The 20,262-nt window shown below is 40.4% G+C and overlaps 2 protein-coding genes across 3 annotated transcripts; one reads left to right on the forward strand and one right to left on the reverse strand.

The window, feature by feature from the left end:
• The first annotated feature begins 554 nt into the window (after positions 1 to 554).
• rogdi (rogdi atypical leucine zipper) lies at positions 555 to 11,143 on the forward strand. Its single transcript, XM_034592348.1, has 11 exons — positions 555 to 745; positions 3,425 to 3,496; positions 4,289 to 4,371; positions 5,568 to 5,622; positions 5,714 to 5,794; positions 5,934 to 6,029; positions 6,134 to 6,232; positions 8,389 to 8,502; positions 8,588 to 8,637; positions 8,848 to 8,974; positions 10,302 to 11,143. Exons 1-11 carry the CDS (start codon positions 671 to 673, stop codon positions 10,341 to 10,343), a joined length of 894 nt encoding a protein of 297 aa, XP_034448239.1. The 5' UTR covers positions 555 to 670; the 3' UTR covers positions 10,344 to 11,143.
• Positions 11,144 to 14,935: 3,792 nt separating this feature from the next.
• smim22 (small integral membrane protein 22) lies at positions 14,936 to 19,965 on the reverse strand. Of its 2 annotated transcripts, none has more exons than XM_034592351.1 (4): positions 19,831 to 19,965; positions 17,553 to 17,690; positions 16,269 to 16,339; positions 14,936 to 15,522 (listed from the first exon to the last, which is right to left on the reverse strand). In XM_034592351.1, the coding sequence occupies exons 2-4, from the start codon at positions 17,680 to 17,682 to the stop codon at positions 15,475 to 15,477; spliced, it is 249 nt and encodes an 82-aa protein (XP_034448242.1). In that variant the 5' UTR covers positions 17,683 to 17,690; positions 19,831 to 19,965; the 3' UTR covers positions 14,936 to 15,474. The 2 variants fall into 2 exon arrangements, with proteins under 2 accessions (XP_034448242.1, XP_034448241.1); XM_034592350.1 differs by having other exon boundaries at positions 14,937 to 15,522; positions 19,775 to 19,894.
• Positions 19,966 to 20,262: the final 297 nt, after the last annotated feature.

Raw genomic sequence — 20,262 nt, forward strand, 5'->3', positions numbered from 1 at the left:
TATATATATGTATATATATATACATATATATACATATATATATATGCATATATATACCCAGAGTCCCAGGGTATCATAACCCTACTGTTAAATATCTATTCAACAGGGCGTCTTAACATTGTCCGTGAGCGGAAGTTATTCCAAAATAAAACGTCTGATAAGAACTGGTGGGCGGGTCTACTTTAATAGTGAACGTGTGACCGGCCTAATGCTGCGTTCATGAGCATCTCGTAAAGACCAAAACACATTTCCACCTTGGTGGTTCGGTAGGAATGAATAAGTAAATGCATCCGTCAGCCTGAACACGCTTCATTTATGGATGTTTCTTTTCAAAAGACAAACATTTGTAACCATGTGTGAGAAATAAGACGTAAATCGTCACCTTCAGTACAATCCAATCTGAAATTAAGGACTAAAAATGTATTTGTGTTTATTGTATATACATAGATATTTATCGTTGTGCCTCTATTACGTCAGGTGCTGGGGATCATGGATGTATTTTTGTTTTCTATTTTATTCAGCGCTCACTTGGGCGCTCAAATTTCCGACAACACCTGAAGGCATCAGATCCTCTAAGCTAGTGAGGCTCCTTCATCCCCAGCAGAGGACAGAAGAAGAAGAAGAAGAAGAAGAAGAAGAAGAAGGTGTTGTTATCAGTCCGCTGCTCACCATGCTGAACACGCAGAGGTCTCTGTCCGAGCTGCCCAAGATGTCCGCGGCCAGTCAGGTGGAGAGAGCCGTACTGGTGAGACACTGAGTCTGTCTGTGTGTGTGTGTGTGTGTGTGTGTGTGTCTGTGTGTGTGTGTGTAGCTGGACCACACAGGTTCGGTTTGAACACGCTGAGATAAATGTCAGGTTTATTTTCTAAATGATGGAGTTATGTTTGTTCGCTCGTGCAGCCAGGAGCAGTTACACCCGCGCGCTACCCTGCAGGTGCTACAGACAGCTCGAGCTGTCAGTCATTCTGTCGGGATGTTGTTGTTGTGGGCCTGTGTGTGTGTATGTGTGTGTGTGTGTGTGTGTATGCGCGCGCGCGCACATGTCTATCTATAGTTATGAGGGCCTATTTTGGTTCAATACCATCAATGTGAGTCTGGTCCTCACAAATTCACTGGGCTGTTTGGGCGATAAGACTTGGTTTTAGGGTTAGAGTCAGGTTTAGGTCAGGGTTAAGGTTAGGCATTTAGTTGTGATGGTTAGGGGCTAGGGAACACATTATGCCAATGAGTGTCCTCACAACTATACAGAGACGTGTTTGTGTCTCTCCCTCTTTCTCTCTCCCTCTGTGTGTGCGTGTGCGTGTGCGTGTGTGTGTGTGTGTGTGTGTGTGTGTGTGTGCGTATGCGTATGCGTATGCGTGCATGAGTGATGACTGTCAGACCTTACAGAGTGAGGATATTTGATATCTGACCCGCCATCGAAGGTGTGTTTGAGGGCTAAGACTTGGTTTGACAGTTATGGATGGAATCAGGTTTAAGTCAAGGTTAGGTTTAGGTTTTGGGTTCCACATTTAGTTTGAAAGGTTAAGGTTAGGTTACTCTGAGTTGTCCTCAAGACTAGAAGAGTGCTATATAAATACAGACCATTTACCATATAGTGCAGAGAGAATGTGTCATGTCAATGAGTGTCCTCACTAAGATAGAAATACAAGCATGTGACACTGACTGTCAGGACCAGGTGACCTCATGGGGACCAAAGCTCAGTTCTAATGAGGCAAAACACTAAATCCTGAGGTCCAGTTAAACACTGCAGTGGTCAGATGTGAATTGTGTTTAGGTTAGAGGTAGGAATGAATTGGTCATGGTTAGGGATAATGTTTTTTTTAGGCTCCTATCAATGAATAGAAGTCAAACCTGTGTGTGTGTGTGTGTGTGTCTGTGTGTGTGTGTGTCACGCCTGATAACACCAGATAAACTAACCACAGTAACTTAGAAAATTAGCATAACTGGCAATTTACTCAACAATTTACCTCAGCAAGCAGTTCTTTTCATCACTGTCATTGTTTGGCTGTTGATGTTGTTTGCATGTGTAACTATGTACACAGCGGTAATGTAACTTCAACTACACTAAAGCAAGCACTATGTTCACTGTGCTGGAACCTAAACACATTCCAAGCCTTCACAAACTGATATACACTGCAGGCATGACAAATGTAGTTGGAACACAATTAAATAGATAAAAGGAAATAAACGACTTACACAAATTTTATATTTAGAATTACAGTTTTGTTGTTTTCAAAGTTCAAAGGCTTTATTATCATATGCAGAAATAAACAAGTTATCAATGCAATGAGATTCTTAGTTCTCTTGTCTCTGCCTGGTGCCGTCAGTTATTAAAATAGAGAATATAAATAATGAAAATCGTATTAATGAAAAATGTGTTTTGCACATAAGCTCAACAACCCGCAGCAGCAGTAGGTTGTGGTATTGCAGTTCCATTGTCCTGTATTGTGGTTTTAGAATATGACATTTAATTTCAACATAGGTCTTTTTTACTGTAACGTTGTTTACTTTAGCAGTTTCTATCACAAAACAATAAAATTTGATGAGGATTGTGTTGCTGCTACATAGCAAATATGTACATAAATTGCACTGAGAGGGGTTTCTATATAATAATGTCTACCACATAGGGCTGCCATGTTTTCGAACTAGAATATCACTAAGTAGAGCACATACCTCTGCCCTTAAAGTAAAACAAGCCTTATGGCCACATTGTGTCTCAGCTGTATGTTGGTGGTAGTTACAGGTTTCTAACCCTATTTGTTAACATAGCAGCTGAAAAATATGAAACTACTTTTAAATTCACCACATTCAGATTTTTATTTGGATCAGCATGAAATTACTGTTATTGTGAGTTGTTCTCTGAGAAATCAACAAAGAAGTTGAAAAACACCATATCTCACAATGTTAAAGAAAGTGACAAAATTGCTCCACCACACCCTTCCCCCGTGTTTTGTTGTAATCTGCCCAGTAGTTTTTACGTAATCCTGCTAAGTAACAAACAAACAGAAGCAGAAACATAACCTCCTTGCCAGAGGTAAAAGTCAAGTTAGCACAAATGCAAAGCAAATTAGCACACACTTCATTCAAGCACATGCAATCCACTCATACAGTTCTGAGTAAAAAGGTGTACAATGTACAAATGATGGTGCAGCACATGAGTGAAAGTGCAGGGTACAATTTACAAGCTAAGTAAGAAGGGTGCTCCTATATGTTATTGCACTTTACAGGCATGTAAATGGAAAACAATGTTAAACTGTGTTACAGGGTTTATGACTTCAGCAGCATTCTCCTCTGATACAGAATCTAGTTCCCCTGGAACAGCTCCTCAGACCTGTCCATGTTGCTTAATTGTACACAACATATTCCTGTTTGTTTTTAGTTATCATGGATCAGTCACATCTTCATTTGATCTGTCATGTAGGAGGAGGAATTCAACTGGCTGCTTAAAGAGGAAGTCCACGCTGTCCTGAAGCAGCTCCAGGATGTCCTCAAGGTAAAATGTTTGAAGTTATGTCACTGAACTCATTGTCACATATTTGAAGGGCCTTTGCACCACTATACATGAAGATCTGTTTGCTTGTCCTGGCCTGTTGTATAATGTCCTTCATGGCTCTTAAGAAAGTTTGAAGCTTTTAAAGAAAAATGAAGGAAGACCTGAGATTTCAAATGCTGCAAATACACAAATACAACCAAATACAGCCTGCATTACAAAATGGTGGCAGCGAGTTTCAAATGTTAGATTTTTTTTTCCAGACAGGGATGGTATAACAAAGAGGTGCTATTAACATGCATCATAGGAAATGTAGTCTTCGACTTTGATTGAGCTTTACATGCACAAGGGCGACAAGTCATTATATATGAGCTTCTGCTGCATTCCTTTATGCTTATATTACTGCCCCACTGCTGTGCATTTTGACAAAGCTCAACACATGTTTATTTTTTATTTACACTGTGCTCAGAATCCTTGATTTGTCAAAATCAAGTAAGAAACATTATCAAAAAGATTATGATCATATCATCACCATTCGATACCAGCCAAAGTCAATGAATGATTATATTGCATTATCACCCAGTCATAGCTGTAATGTGTTTTCAGTAGCTTGTGTAATAAATTGCAAAGCAAATTGTAATTGGATTGGAGCCCAGACGTAGCATAATGGATCAGAATAATTCAGCAAAAAGTCTCAAGATTACCTGAAAGCAGTGAATAATCTACTGTGTCAACTCAAAGGCTCCAAAGTTTTCATTTTGTGTAAGTGACATTTTGCTCTGCTGTTGTCGACAGGAGGCATCAAGACGTTTCTCTACGCCGACACCAGGTCTGGAGAGTCAGCTCAAGCAGGAAAACTTCATCCTCGGCAGCTCAACGTAATACATCATATCTCTAAGCATTTCATTTCAAGGTGCAACAGTTACTGTACAGTTACAATGGTTGGGTCGACTGAAACACAGTAAGGCCCTATGTCTGTTACATAGCAGTGTCTTGTCTTGATCAAAGAGGCTGCAGGGATTACAATTCTCTGTTGTTACAACAGATTTCTTTGGTAGCCAAAGGGCAAATATCAAGGTCACAGTGGCCTCACCAAGTATGTTTGTTTTTCTTGAGCGTGATATCTTAAGATCAGCTTGAGGGAATGTCTTCACATTTGGTACAAACTTGAACTTGAACTCAAAGATGAACTGATTAGATTTAGGTGCCTGCAGGTCAAAGGTCACAGTGACCTTGTATCCCTGTGATATGACATATCAGGACTGCCAGTTAGGATTTTCATTACATCTTGTACAATTTGCTTGGACTCACTGATTAACTGATTAGATTTCAGTGGTCAAGGTCAAGGTCACTCCAAAAACATGTTTTTGACCTCTTAAATGTGATATCTCAAGAGTGCTTGAGGGAATTTCTTCCATCTTTGATCAGTTGTAACTTGGACTAAGATTTATAGATACAGTGATAATGTTTCAGTGGTCAAAGGTCAAAGGTCACTGTGACCTTATATGAATCTGGGGGAAAAAGTATGTAGAAATATGTAAACGGAAACTGCACTGGTTGGAAGAGGCATTCAACCGCAGTGGGGTTATTCTAGATTTGACTTTGAAATACAACGTTTTATTATGTTTGAGTAACACCAACAGGTAACAGCATTTCATTTCATAGACTGTGGCGGACCACCATAATCTAATTTGTCCCGCCACAGTTTCAGAGTGACATTTTTTATTACACAACATAAAAGATCTCTGACGTGTTTTTTTTATTGTATTATTGCTTCATTGTCACTCGCTCTTCCATCGGCAGCACTGGGAGAAATTCCTCCTGCGTAGGTGGCCCATTAAAAGTCCATCATACGCCATCCATAAAGTATTTATGTACCATCCTCAGCAGGCAGACAGAATTTGGCATAAACTGTTTTCTCTGTGCACTGAAGCATACAGCCTCCCACCCATCCAATAAACAAACAAATTTACAATTATTATTTACAACAATTTACTTCATGTTATAATCTTTCTGATCAGATATACTTCTTACTCTCGGTAAACATTTTCCTTGCCGTGATGTTGTTTTGCAGCATGGATCAGGTGAAGGGGGTGCTAACTCTGCAGGGAGAGGCTCTGACTCAGGCCGTGAGTTTGAATTATTCTCAATCAAAGCTATCTTCCTTTTAATAAGGACATAAAACTTTGATTTAGCTAAATGTTTTGCTTTTCTCGACAGGACATAAATCTGAAGGTTGCAAAAAGTAGCCAGGTGCTGCACTTTCAGTTCAGAGACGACAAGCAGTGGAAGCTGCAGCAGGTCAGTGTATAATGGTACCACGGACATGGAGAACCACAGCTGTAGCTGTAGGAATTTTGAGATCAAAGTAAAGTGGAAATCCTGCCTCACTCATCCCTCTCACCACTTCATCTCCCTCTTGCCTCCACTCCTCAATCAGATCCAGGATGCCAGGAACCATGTGAACCAGGCTCTGCAGCTGCTGAACAGCCGTGATGAGAGCTACCACTTCCAGACGGGGGCTGAAGTCAATAAGGTCGGACCCTCCTCTGGGCCACAGAGCCCTGTTCCAAACATGGATGATATCCCAGCCTTACAGGGGTCACTTGTACTTACTTCATGTATCTGGTTGTTCTGTAGCTCATGGATGCAGTGATGCTGCAGCTGACACGAGCACGAAACCGCCTCACCACCCCGGCCTCCATGACTCTCCCTGAGCTGGCCACCAGTGGTCTGATGGTACAGGCTTGCAGACACACACATTACACACAAACACACATTACACATTACACATTACACACACACACACACACGCACACACGCACACACGCACACACACACACACTGCACACACACAGACATTGCACAGACGCGCTCACAACAGGAAGCAGACAGACAGGAAGTGATGTATCAACTCCTTTGCACGTGATCATGTTTACAGCACCCCGACACCGTTGTCGGCTCTTATCACAAAAAACTCTCTTGCCATCTTCGTCTGTGTCTTCTACGTGTATGACACGGCTTTTTCACTAGGAGACATTAGTTTTTTTTATTTTTGCGTCTGTAGCTCATGGTGAATCCAGCGGGATATACACATCGACTTCTCCTGGATTTCTACGTACATTATACTAGGAGGCCAGGCAGAGAAAGGCCACAGAAACTGCAGAGCGTCTCACTTGGACATTTGCGTTCACACATGCACCTTCTCCAGAGAAAATACAGAGGAACTGCAGAGTTCAGTGCATGTCTGAAAGCAGCTTTATAGACGATGGGTTTTTGAAGACACCAATATATCTACGAGCACATGTACATAGCAAAACAAATGTGTCCGTCTCTGTCCTCGGGTCTACTTAGGCTGTTCCTCCTGGTTTCGTCTGATTCCACTAGTTCCAATGAAGAGAAAATCTCTCTGTTTTCTTGCCGTTCTCTGGTTTGTGACTCATGAATACCAAACCTTCAAATGGTTTCATCTTGATATCTTTAATGGGCTTGGAGATGAAACATTATCCAGGAATTCATGAGTAAAAATTTTTGATTAGACAAATTTCAGAAAATTGAGCCCCGACCTCAACCCATCTATCAGCTTTGGAATGAAGTGGACCACCCGCTGTGAACTAGGCCCTATCACTCAACATCATTTTCACTGAAGTTTTTTTTCCAAGATTTTATACATAAAGAATCAAACTGTTTATCTTGAACAAACTACATCACGACCCTAAAGACAAAGGCCCGGTTCAGACCGGGTGTTAACATCCCTCTCAGGTGATCTGATCACAAGTGGTCAGCTCTTAGTTGTAAAAGCCCCCGAGACACATTGAGGACACATATGCAATCTGATCAGTCAGACAGCTTTGGGAAGTGGTCTGATACTCACATGGCCACATGATGTAAGTCCTGTTCTTTTAAACACCGACACAATAATAACACTGACCAACACTCATTGATTTTCTTTTTTTTACAATTTGTGTATTCCATCGTACAGTTGAGTGCAGCACACTGATTGATTTCAATAAAATGTTATTTGTATAGCGTCAAATCATAACATACGTTAACTCAGGACACTTCACATGTTAAGGTTGAGACCTTACAAAACATAAGAGAAACCTAACAGTTCCCATAATAATTTGGCAAGGGAATTGTGGAGAGAAAGACTCCCTCATTAACTGGAAGACATTTCTAGCAGAACCAGAACTATGTTTTAAGTCTGATCCTAAAAGTAGAGATGGTTTCTGCCTCCCGAACACAGATTGGGAGCTGAAGGCTCTACCTCCCATTATATACAGATTCTTGGAACAACAAGGGAGCCTGTGTTTTGGGAGTGAAGTGATCTATTTGGACAATAGAGTGTAATGAGCTCTTTAATATATGATGGTGCTTGATTGTTAAGGGCTTTATATGTGAGGAGTAGGATCTTGAATTCTATTCTGAATTTTACAGGGAGCCGAGAAGCAGAGAAGCTAAGACAGGAGTAATATCATCTCTCCTTCTAGTTCCTGTCAGCACTCGTGCTGCAGCATTTTGGACCAACTGGAGGCTTTTCACAGACTTACTGGGACATCCTGATAATAAAGAGTTACAGTAATCCAGTCTAGAGGTAACAAATGCATGGACTAGTTTCTTAACATCCTTCTGAGAAAGGATGTTCCTAATTTCCTAATATTGCGCTGGTGGAGGAAAGCTGTCCTAGAGACTTGTTTTATATGTGGGTCAAATGTCCTGGTCAAACATAGCTCTGAGGTTCTTCACATCAACAACCCCACAGAGGTGAAACGACCGTGTTGCCTCACCAGTCGAGTCCAGTTGTACTTGAATAAACCTTTCTTGGGTTTATTTATCATGAAGCCTTGCACTGTCCACTATTGCTCCATGTTCCTTTCTTTCTCTTTCATGTCCAGAAAATGTTCACTCCCCCCATGCCTGGAGATGTGATGGTGAACTTTTACATCAACTTGAGCAAACTGTGTCTGACGGTCTACCAACTTCATGTGCTGCCCCCCAACACCACCAAGGTTTGAACTTGTGACTCACTGCATCACTATATAAAGCTACACTCAGTGCCGTGTGGATGTTTTTGTAACTCTGTCATCTCAATAGAATTTCAAACCAGCTGGAAGTTCAGTGTTGCACAACCCTGGAGCAATGTTGTAAGTCCTGTTTCTTTTCTATTCTTTCTGTTCTGAACACATGTAGATGTGTAAATAATGCATACAATGATTACCTTAAATAAATATATAGCAAGTGAAAAGGAACAGTAGTTATTGATGACAATCTATTAAGGACTTCAACACATTTGTGGAGTGGAGGTGTATCTTCCCATTCGTCTCTTTAATTGCTGTGAACACTTCCCCCGACAGTGAGCTCAACAACAACCGTTTCGAGGTGAGCCATGTTCACAAGGTGGAGTGCGTGGTGCCTTGGCTCAACGACACGCTGGTGTTCTTCACCATCTCCCTGCAGCTCTGTCAGCAGCTTAAGGACAAGGTACATGTCTCTCCTGGAAGATGACTCTGTCACAGTTCAAATATAGGTCCATTTTAAAACAACACACATGTGACATCAGAAGGAATTCACACTTGATTTGACTGCTAACGTCTTATATCTGCTTCAGGTGAAATTATGCATGACATACATCTTTTGTAGTATTCCATCACCAATGAACAGATGACTACAGCATTCATATTTCACATGGCATGTGTTGAGATGAACCCGACCAAGTCCAAACCTATCCTTTAAAGGAGAATTCCAATATTTGTAAACCTAGGCCTATGTTTAAAAATGTGGGTGTGTAAATGAATGGTACTTACAAAACCTTTTGGAATCAGTCAAGTAGATCATCTTCGCTGGCAGCAGCAACACAGCGGTAATGGCTACAGTTTGATCGTATGGGGCAACTGTGACAGTCCACGACAGGTCCACTAAAGTGTTATTTTCCATCAATCAAAGGCTCAAATTGTTATTTTGGGGCTTTTGGGTCTTTTGGGTCTAAGTCTTTGGCAACATAACACATGTCTGGCTCATGAGACGTCTCAGTCTGAATCCTGCAGCAGTTCATTGTCCCTCCTCTACTTGTTGCCGCTTCGTTCGCTCTTCAATTTAAAGGAACTCGTTGACTGTATACTCCGGCTCAAACAAGTAGGGATGACCATCAAAATCTAAAATTTCATCAACACATCAGAAAAAGATTCAGACATAATAGTTTCTCTCAATAAATTCTCCAACTCTCTCACAATTCTACCTCCGCCTTTCTGTAGTAACCCAAGTAAACGGTCTGTATTAAGTCTTGATGACCACTCAAAGTGCTTTACAGTACAGTTTTACATTCACGCATTGACACAGGCATTCATACAGTGCATCTAAGTGCAGGACTGTTATGTGAAGGGGCAATTTGGGGTTCAGTGTCTTGCCCAAGGACACTTTGACTGGGATCGAGCCGTTGACCTTCTGGTCTTGGGAGCCACAGCCACCCAAGTGTCACAGGACTTGAGAGTGAGACTTTAAAGTGTCCTCTAAAAAAACTTTTAGAGGACACGTTGTGGACTGCCGCTGTTGCCTCATAAGATAACATTGTAGCCACTGCTGTTGCGTTGTGACGATCTACTGGATAGATTCAAAGGGAAGTTCCATTCATTTACACACACACATTTATAAATAAAGGGCCGCTGTTTGAAAAACATTGGAATTAACTATTGATGCTAAATAAGTTTTTTTGGGCCACTTGCTCAGTAAATATTAATTTGCTGGTGTATAATTGTAAAAGCGTAACTTGACTAACGCCACACTAAGCTCCTCTGTCCTCCTTTCTTTGCAGATATCAGTCTTCTCTAGTTTCTGGAACTACAGACCTTTCTAATCCTCCAAACTAACCACACAAGTGTAAGGGACATCCTGTGAAGGTTTTATTTTTTATATGTTGTTCACCCTCTCATTCACTCTAAGGTGTTGCATGAATAGGCGAAGGAGCCAATCAAATCTTAACAGATATCAATATTTGCCATTTCCCACATTGCATCTTACAGCCCTGACTTGAACTCCTGAAAGAACGAATGTTATTGTTGTTGATTTATCAGTAGAATTTTTTTGTTACATTCAAGCTATTTAATACTAAGTATTTATCCCAAAGTTTTCATGTGAACTGTTGTTTGGAAAACTAATGTGTGTACTCAGGGTTGGAAAACTTAGAAGAGTAAGAAGTTAGAGCTCACAGCGGGAGTTTTGTTCTTGAAATGTTTATTATTTCCCTCATTTCCCCCCAACATTTTCACACTCCCCTGTGAGACACATGGTCATAAAGATGACATAAAGATGCTCCAAACATATTTACTCAATCAGCTTCTCTGGGTGTTTTCACACCTATAATGTGTTTGCTCTGGTCAGAATTATTTAATGAGTTTCCAAATGCACAGAGTTTCTTTTCACACAGAAAACTCCAAGTGAACCAAAATGCATCACTACAAACCACGTGACAATTTCCACTCCTCTTATTGGTCATATGTATCTAGGGCGGGAGCAAGAATGTAAATATGGATAGAAGGTATATTATTAGGCCAAACGAGACTTGAATTTCTTCTCTGAGACCAGCTGCTGCAGTGTGTGTGTGTGCTTTGCCACATCCCAGAATGCAAAGCAGATCTGGCTACAGAAGCCAATTAGCTCAAAGTTGGCAGTAAGGTCAGTTGGATCATGTTCCCACCACTAACAAACCCCACCAGGTCTTAAAAGTCTAAAAAAGTCTAATATTTAATAACCTGAATTTCTGGCTATAAGAAAACTTAAATATGTCAATATATTATGTACTAGGTCTTAAACAGGTTTAGGTAGGTCTTAATTCTGTTAATATTCATTTAACACCACTTCCATCACACTTTTATTTTTTTAAGAAAATGTTTTGGTGGGATGTGTTGTAGTTCTTACAGATATTAACACAGTGTAATAAAACTACAAACAAAACAAACGTGGAAGTAATACCTGATAGTCCACAAACACCCTGGTCAGAATGGATCTCAGTACTCTCAGCTTGTCTGTGGGAATGACTGTGGATACTGATAATACTGTCTCTGTCTGTGGTTTGAGAGACATCCTGGTGTTTCCAGGGTTATTCTCTACTCCAATACTTTACATTATCTTCAGTTATGAGGCAGTGTAAGTAATTGTGGTACTCTGATATTCCTTCATATCTGTCATACTTCATTCATTATTGTCTTAAAAAGTCTGAAATGTAACTTTAGCAGAAGCCCCGTGGTAAGGACCAATCAGGAGGAGAACACAGTCGAGAGAATCATCGTTAACAAATGTTTCCGCTTTAACTTCAAAAACTCTGGAGTAGTTTGGACGTCAGACGTAAACGTAGCAACAATGATGCATTTTGAAACTTTCTGGAAAACTACATTGATAGAATATCAATGTGTACAAATTGAGCCCGGGCACTGGTCATGGTCAATACACTGTAGTGATCCACTTAAAGGAACACTTCAACATTTTGGGAAATCCTGGAGTTAGTTCAGTTTGATACTACTCTCATGCCTTTAACTATTGAGCTATTTTAGCAGGGATTGACAACTTGACTGTGGATTTTTTGTCACTTTCACTAATCAGGACATTTGAGACAGAGTTCAAAGTAGAGTTCAATAAGTTGTTCAATTATCAATGCAGGGTGTGTCATTGGATCCTAAAAAATTGTGAAGACAAAATAAAGTAATTCTGTGAGGAGACACAAAAGTATTGTGAAAACATTTCCCATTATGAGCGCTGACGGGATTAAAATCAGTCCTTTACAGTCACTGTTAAGCTACCAGTCATGTCTGTGATTTCAAGTGTTTGTCTGTTCTGTGTTCATATTTATTTTACATATTTTGCACACTTTGTTGATTCCCTGTAAACCAAACTCTAATCTAATTATGAGCAAATGACTTCATTCCAGTAAGTGTTATTCTCTATTTTGAAAAGTTGCCTATCATATCAAATATTAAATGATTTTTCTGTGCAATAAAATATTCTAAACACTAATATGTCTGTTCTGTCTGGCTCTTTGCTCCAGCTACTGTGAAGCCACATGTAAAGAGGTCGCTATTAAACTCCCGGTGTTCTCCACTTCATTGTGTTTGAGCATTCAGTGATCAAATGCATTCATTCATTCATTTGTTACCATGTGAGCAGGGTAAAGTAAAATCACCCGTGTGAGTGTGAGGATAAAGTAACTCGTATAGTTATGAGGTTATCTCTGAGATGATCAATGTTTTGAGCTGACCTGACTTAAACTCAAAGTTTAAAGACAACAAAATGTGGTCAGAAAAATACATTTCCCCACACGTCTGTGTCAGTAATAGACAGAAAAAGCTTGTTTTCATCATCAAATTATTTCCTATCATATGATGTCATAAGAATAAGTACTAAGTCAGAAAATAATGTCATATAGTTTAATAATTTATTAACCTTGGTAACCAACGAGATGAAAGTCATCTCTGAATCTGAATCTCAAATCAATCTGAAAAGTGTGTGTCCGTATGTTGGCCCTGTGTGACGCTGGTGACCTGTCCAGGGTCTACCCCACCACTGTCAGCTGGGCTTGGCTCCAGCTCCCCCTGCAACCCTCAAAGGATAAGCGGTATGGATAATGGATGGATTATTATAATATCAAAGTCAGCCTCATGCTTTTCAGTCCCTCCACCTATGAGGTTATGTTTTCCTTACAGTAAACAACAATCCTACTGATGATTTGTGTTTTCACTTTCCTTAACATTGCAAGATAGTGCGTGTATTTTTGTGAATAGAAATAATGCATAGATCTGGACAAGATTGATTTTATCGAAGGGGACTTCTGGACCTTGGCAGATATATGTGCTCTACCAAGCGCCAGTTTGAAATTATTTCACAATTTTAAGCATTCTCACGAGTCCTGCTCATAATGTAGAGATGGTCAAGATCATACCGATGTACGTAAGTTGTAACTCAGTCACATGCTTGTTAAACCCATCAGACAGTCTCTGACTACAGCCTTGATCACAGGTGAGTACCAATACTCAAACATTTTACTGAAGTAAAAGTACATATAAATAGAATAAAATGTACTCAAGTATCACAGTAACTTTTATAATTAAATATTTTAAATGTACTTAAAGGTTCAGTGTGTAGAATTTAGTGACATCTAGTGGTGAAGTTTCATGTTGCAGCTGAATACCCCTCACCTCACCCTCCCCTTCCAAACATGAAAGAGAACCTGTGGTAACCTTCAGTTGTCATAAAAAAATCTAAAGGTGTTTAGTTTGTCCAGTTTGGACCACTGTAAAAAACAGGATTATTTTATATTAAATGTCTGCCACTGGATCCCTTTCACCTGAAACTTTAAAGCTGAAAAAGCAAAGTAAAAGTACTTCCCAAGTGTAGCCTTTACCCTAATGTCTACTGCATCATTATGGCTGACTAAACCACTCAGTGGTGGCCTCCTCTGAATTCATTTCATTTCACTGCTGCTGCTGCTGCTGGGGCGCTTTGCTCTCATTGAGGGTCTTATGTTACCTGATCGCTCTGATTTGATGAGTTGACAAATTCCCTTCTCGTTACTGATTGTAAAAAACTATGTGAACATGTAACTCAGTGCGTAGTGGTAAAGAAAGTAGCTTTTTGATAAGATATGCAGTTCAGTAAAAATGAAAAGTACCTGAAAATAAATCTACTTCAAATACTGTCTGAACAGTACAAATATAAAATCTTTTATGCTTCTACATCACCAGCCAGACAACTTGTATATTAGCATAGAAAGCTGCGGCTGAGGCAGCGAGGTCATATTTACTTTGTTCTGAAAAGGAGACATTTGTACAAAATAGTTCCTACATCCTACCACTGGCATTGCATCTACATGTAGTAACTTACCCAAGTATCAAAAGTAAAAGTTATTTGTACATAGTACTACTATGCAGCAGAATTGCCTCTGTTATCAAAAATCATTAATGATTATAAATATTGATGCATCGATGTAGCTGATCCCAGTGGGGCTAGTTTGAACTATACTGTTGGCTTCAGTCCCCTTCACTTCCTGCACACTGTACTGTGTTGCACATTTAATGATAAACCGATGAAGGTCACTGCAGCCAAATACAGAGACGCTCACATGACTTGAGATTGAGGCGATGGTTCTACTTTCAGCACAATGACCCTGAGAGAACGCTGCAGTTTGTTCAGGAGCACAAAACCTCTTCTCACAACAACACAACCTCTGTCGGTTTCTGGATCTGTGTGCTTTTATGGTAAATGGTAAAAGGTTTGTATTTATATTGAGCTTTTTCTTGTCCTGGTGAACACTCAAAGCACTTTACAGGACAGTTTTGCCATTCACCCACTCATACAGTGCATCTATGTGCAACCCTTTCACCCCATCACTCATACACCGTTGGCACAGCCGTCAGGGGCAATTTGGGGTCCAGAATCTTGCCCAAGGACACTTCGGCACGTGGAAGAGGGGAGGGAGGGATTGAACGGCCTCCTGTTTAGAGAACGACCAGCTCTACCTTTTGGGCCACAGCCATTTTATGTACTTTGTCCTCTGTAAATGTTTTTGTGTCTGTGCTCTGTAAATGAACATGGTATTAAGAGAGTGAACACACCACTAAATGAACATTGAGCAAAGGTGACTTTTTTCCTCCTTTTATATTTTTATTGCTAAATAAAACCTTCAAATTAAAACATGACCATCCTTCCAACAGACAAAGTCAGAGGAAGACATCTTCAAATCTACAGAGACACAGAGACAGCAGAACGTTTCCAGCCCCTCTGCTGTAACCTAGCAATCAGCCCCACACAGCAGTGACAGTCAACAGGATCAGGCGTGTTACATTTTCATTGCTGGGTTAAGACGTGCTAGTGAACAATTATTCACACTTGATTAAACTCTGTTAAAAACTGATAGAGCTTTGGCACAGGAATCAAACTACGAGGCTCTACTTCTTCATCAGTCGTCTTCACAATACTTGATCAGTGCAGCTCAGCTGTCAGGGCTCCAGAGCCATGTTCTCTATGCCAACCTTCCGTCTTCTGGGCTGTGGTGGAAACATTAGCAACCGTTATCACACACAATACAAACAGTAACACCTAATGATCTGGGCTCACTTTCAGTCCATTTCACTGAGACACACTGATTTGTCTAAGGTCTGCATTGATTGTTCAATTGTCTTCTGAGCTGTGTGGTAAGGACTTGTTCTGTCTCTGAGGACAGGCCCCTAAATATTCCCACGATTCCCCAAAATTCCCAAGGTGCACCATGGAATTCAGAACTCCTGCCTCCCATAGGTCCTTCTTCTTCAGAACTGCTTCATATCATGATGAAGCAGACATCTGGCTGGATGTCTCTCAACAGGTTTGTGTCAACTCACTCTGTAGTCCATCTAAATCTTTAGCTGGTGAACAGCCACCCTGACAGTATCCTGTTAGATACACTGATACACTTGGGAAGTCATGTGACTCTGAGCTTTACCTTTTAAAGAGTATTCTGCGGGGAGCCTTTGTCGTCACTTGAGCAGGGGACCTGGGGTTAGTGCATAGCAGCTATGGAGAGTCGCCACAGAACTAAATGATCTCCATTTATAAACACAAATCACAGTCTACACAATGAGTGTTTGTTTTTCACTTTGTGTCCTCACTGACATCTCAGGTGTGTTTTCCTTCACATCTGACAGGTGCATGTGTGTGTGTGTGTGTGTGTGTGTGTGTGTGTGTGTGTGTGTGTGTGTGTGTGTGTGTGTGTGTGTGTGTGTGTGTGTGTGTGTGTGTGTGTGTGTGTGTTTACCTTCTGATCGTCACAGCAGCAGCAGCAGCAGCAGCGGATGATGACCAGGAGGACCAGCAGCAGAACCATGCCTGACAACACACAGCACACACAGGGAGAGGTCAGAGCCCAGTTCTCAGTGTTCAGAGTGGAAGCTCTCCCTCATCTGCAGTCAGAGTGTCACGTCAAACCCAGGTTCAGGAAACCTTCAGGGTGTGACACCAAGTTCTTAGAGAGTTAGATCCATGTCGGGACTGACTCTGACAACATACTGCAAATGAGCGGGAGTTGGCTGCATAGGGAATTTTCCTTTGTTGTACCTAGCAAGTTCTTACAAGGCTACCTGAAATAAGATAAAATGATCTATCTATATGGATCTATTACAAATGTATATGAATAATACATCAATAATAAATCAATAATACAACAAACCAGTGACTAAAACACCAAGCATGATAAGAGAAAACTAAAGAAAACCATTATAGACGTCAAACATCACAACAACAGATGCAACAGATGCAACACTCAGATACAAAGCCACAGATACACATAAGAATCACATAAGACACAGTGGAATGATTACACATGAACACGTGTGTAGGTTCAGGTCTTATGTTTGTATTTAAAAAGTTGAACAACAGGTGAACTAGTCCAATATTGGTGGCTCTGTCTGAGAACAGCACAGCGCCCCCTGGTGACTGTTGCTCTACTACCACTGTCTGATCGGCAGTGATGTAAACAAGTGAATGGACTGGGAATCGATCGACTGGTAATATGAAAGGGCCTGTTGTGTTTTTAGTGAGTTTACCTACGTACGCATATGCAGCAATTTGGTGTAAAAAGGACAATTGCTCAGACAGTTGCTTTAGTGTTGTTATTTTCTTATTGCTTTTCTTATTTTATCTTCTTTTGGAAACTTTTTTATTTTGCTTGTACAGCTCCGCAAGTGGCAACCTACCATGACATCACCCGTTAGTTTGTGAACTGTGAACTTTAAATGTGCTGTGGAAATAAACTGGACTTGACAGATGTGACGTAGATGAAATGGGGGCATTTACACAACCGTTTCCAATTCACACTCACATACATGCATGGAGAGATTTGCCTTAGACACTTACAACTTTGTAAATATTTATGGACTTTCGACACAAGGCTTAAATGTGAGAGTGAACGATGAGAAGCCAACTCAAGTGTTGTGCTGATTCATCCCCATGTTCTGAGAGCTGAAGGAGGTTTGTACAAGAATAAAACCCAACATGTTTTCAGGTTTTTCTACTCTAAACCATTTCATTCACTTCCACTCACCGATGAAGATGAAGAAGACTGCAAAAGAAGCGATGTCCCAGTCAGACTGGAACAGCTGCTTGGCCTGAAGTCTGGAAACCACATCGTTGAACTGTTCCTCAAACTCCTTCTGGATGTTCCTCTGATCCATCGCTGTGTCTGCACGTTACAATTCAACAAGCTTCTTAGTTCAAGTGTCTGCATAGATTCATTCACCCATGATCAGCAGCACCGGCAGAGCGGAGCAGGAGCAGGAGCAGGAGCAGGAGCAGGAGCAGGAGCAGGAGCCGTGTTGGGCTGGACTGAAACACTGCAGACACATGGCCCAAGCACCATAATCACCACAAACTACAGAACAAGAACGTGTGAGTGTTGACATTTGATTATGTTTGAATGAATATCTGAATGAACAGTAATGTAAAGGACCACTGATTATCACAGATGTTGATTATAAATAAAAAGAAGAGTGTTACCATTAGATTGTATTTGTATTGGTTTTACTGTAAAGGTATATATATCCATTTACATGTGGACACCTGATTACTGTTTTAAGAATGTCAGTGTGAGCTTTATGTTTTTTTAAATAATACATGTGATATGGGTCAATGACAAATAAAGCTTCTAAAAAGGAATTTTAAAAAAGTATTTTCATTTTAGATGTAATACATATTTTTGACTCCGGAAACAATGTCATTAAGTCTCATTCGTTAAATAAATTTGCAAACTGCTTATATTCATTTTTTTTAACAGTGTTTTGAACTTGACCAACTACAAAATGTCAGGAGGGCAACCAAATCTTTGTAAAGATACATATTTTTCCTACAATTTATTTTAGGTGAAATGTGTGTTTTATTAGGAAGCGTGTTTTTGTGCTGTGTGTAGACTGAGGATAGGTGTAGATATGAATCCTTCAGAGCCAAACATAATCAATCGATATCACAGCCGACATTTTGACGTCCAAGCAGGAGAAGAACACACGTGTAAATAGTAACAACAGTCATTTGCAGAATTATTTTGATCTTCTTCAGCTTCATTTTCCTCTGTGACACTCTCAAAGCTTTTAATGTTGACAGCAAGCAGCTCCGGTGTTAGTGTCTGCTGTGAGGAAATGTGTGGTGGCCCTGAGAGCTCAACACAATGCAACTTCACAAAACACACACAAATAGACAAATCACATGCAAATAGAGAAAAGACATGCGCAGCAAATGCTCACAATAATGTGAGTATTTGTGTTGTGTTGTGAGTATTTGGTCGTGTGGTGAGTATTTGGTCGTGTGGTGAGTATTTGGTCATGAGGTGAGTATTTGGTCGTGTGGTGAGTATTTGGTCGTGTGGTGAGTATTTGGTCATGAGGTGAGTATTTGGTCGTGTGGTGAGTATTTGGTCGTGTGGTGAGTATTTGGTCGTGTGGTGAGTATTTGGTCGTGTGGTGAGTATTTGGTCGTGTGGTGAGTATTTGGTCATGAGGTGAGTATTTGGTCGTGTGGTGAGTATTTGGTCGTGTGGTGAGTATTTGGTCGTGTGGTGAGTATTTGGTCATGTGGTGAGTATTTGGTCGTGTGGTGAGTATTTGGTCGTGTGGTGAGTATTTGGTCATGTGGTGAGTATTTGGTCGTGTGGTGAGTATTTGGTCGTGTTGTCAGGATTTTTGACATGTTGTCTGGAGTATTTTTTTGCGAGTATTTTTTCTTGTGATATGGCAAGTATTTGCTCATGTTGCGAGTATTCTATTTATTTGCTGGTGTTGTGAGTATTCGGTGGAACGGTAAAAAAGGGAGACCATAAACATGTCATGAATGTAAAGATCACAAACAGAGAAACCTGCATGTCATTACACACTGAGCAGGATATCTAGACACTGCTGCCACTTGTCTCACTGTGAACTGTGCGACACATTTATTAGAATGTACTGCGAGTTGCTCAGTGTGTTGTTGTACATGTCAACCATTGTTGAAACACTGCAACACAACACAGGACACAGTGAAAACAGAACATACACATTGATCTTCTTACATCGCGCACACACGTATGCGTCTACTTCCTGGAGAAATCAACGCACTTCAGTTTGTGTTGACAGGTAACTGGGCGGAATCTTTCGGAACAACTACAATTAGACACCAGTCATGTTTATACAGATAGAATGTGAACACATACATTTTCATATCGGCTACGGCAGATTTCAAAGTTGTTGGTTTACAATACGGTGCGTTACTTTGTCGTTATTCAGAAGAACAGGTGCCTACCTGAGAGTGGCGCAGCTTGTGTTAGTCCTTTATCTTCCGGGTACGATCTGACTCACCTGTTGTTTACCTGCGAGCTGATTCTCTGTTCGCTGTCATGGTGACTGGTGTGGACCAGATGTGGACCAGATGTGGACCAGATGTGGTCGAGATGTGGATCAGATGTGGACTGATGTGGTCCAGATGTGGACTGATGGTCAGAACAAGCACTACTACAGAACTATTATCTGATTATTTTAAGCTGTCAGTCAATTTCCTATAAATCAAACATTCCAACTTTTATAGTAAATATAAGTGTATGGTTTAGTTTTTTTGTTTTTACACATATACACATTCCATGAAGTAAAAACCCTGTCCTGTCCATATAAGTAATATAACAAATTGATTTCCTTTCTTTTCATAAACAACAAATTAATTATTAAATATGTTTTATATATTTGTTTAATATATTTTATAAATATTTTCAATATAACAATATTCAAGCAACATTT

Source organism: Hippoglossus hippoglossus, chromosome 8, assembly GCF_009819705.1.
Source record: "Hippoglossus hippoglossus isolate fHipHip1 chromosome 8, fHipHip1.pri, whole genome shotgun sequence".
In the NCBI taxonomy this organism is placed as follows: domain Eukaryota; kingdom Metazoa; phylum Chordata; class Actinopteri; order Pleuronectiformes; family Pleuronectidae; genus Hippoglossus; species Hippoglossus hippoglossus.

What these genes read in the sequence shown, in the direction of transcription:
- rogdi (XM_034592348.1), top strand. Translation starts at nt 671, where the DNA reads ATGCTGAACACGCAGAGGTCTCTGTCCGAGCTGCCCAAGATGTCCGCG. An exon ending in TGGCCACCAGTGGTCTGATG is followed by an intron (nt 6,233 to 8,388) that starts GTACAGGCTTGC and finishes TTTCATGTCCAG; the next exon opens with AAAATGTTCACTCCCCCCAT. An exon ending in GTCAGCAGCTTAAGGACAAG is followed by an intron (nt 8,975 to 10,301) that starts GTACATGTCTCT and finishes CTTTCTTTGCAG; the next exon opens with ATATCAGTCTTCTCTAGTTT.
- smim22 (XM_034592351.1), bottom strand. Translation starts at nt 17,682, where the DNA reads ATGGATCAGAGGAACATCCAGAAGGAGTTTGAGGAACAGTTCAACGAT. An exon ending in AGTCTTCTTCATCTTCATCG is followed by an intron (nt 16,340 to 17,552) that starts GTGAGTGGAAGT and finishes GTGTGTTGTCAG; the next exon opens with GCATGGTTCTGCTGCTGGTC. An exon ending in GCTGCTGTGACGATCAGAAG is followed by an intron (nt 15,523 to 16,268) that starts GTAAACACACAC and finishes TTTCCACCACAG; the next exon opens with CCCAGAAGACGGAAGGTTGG.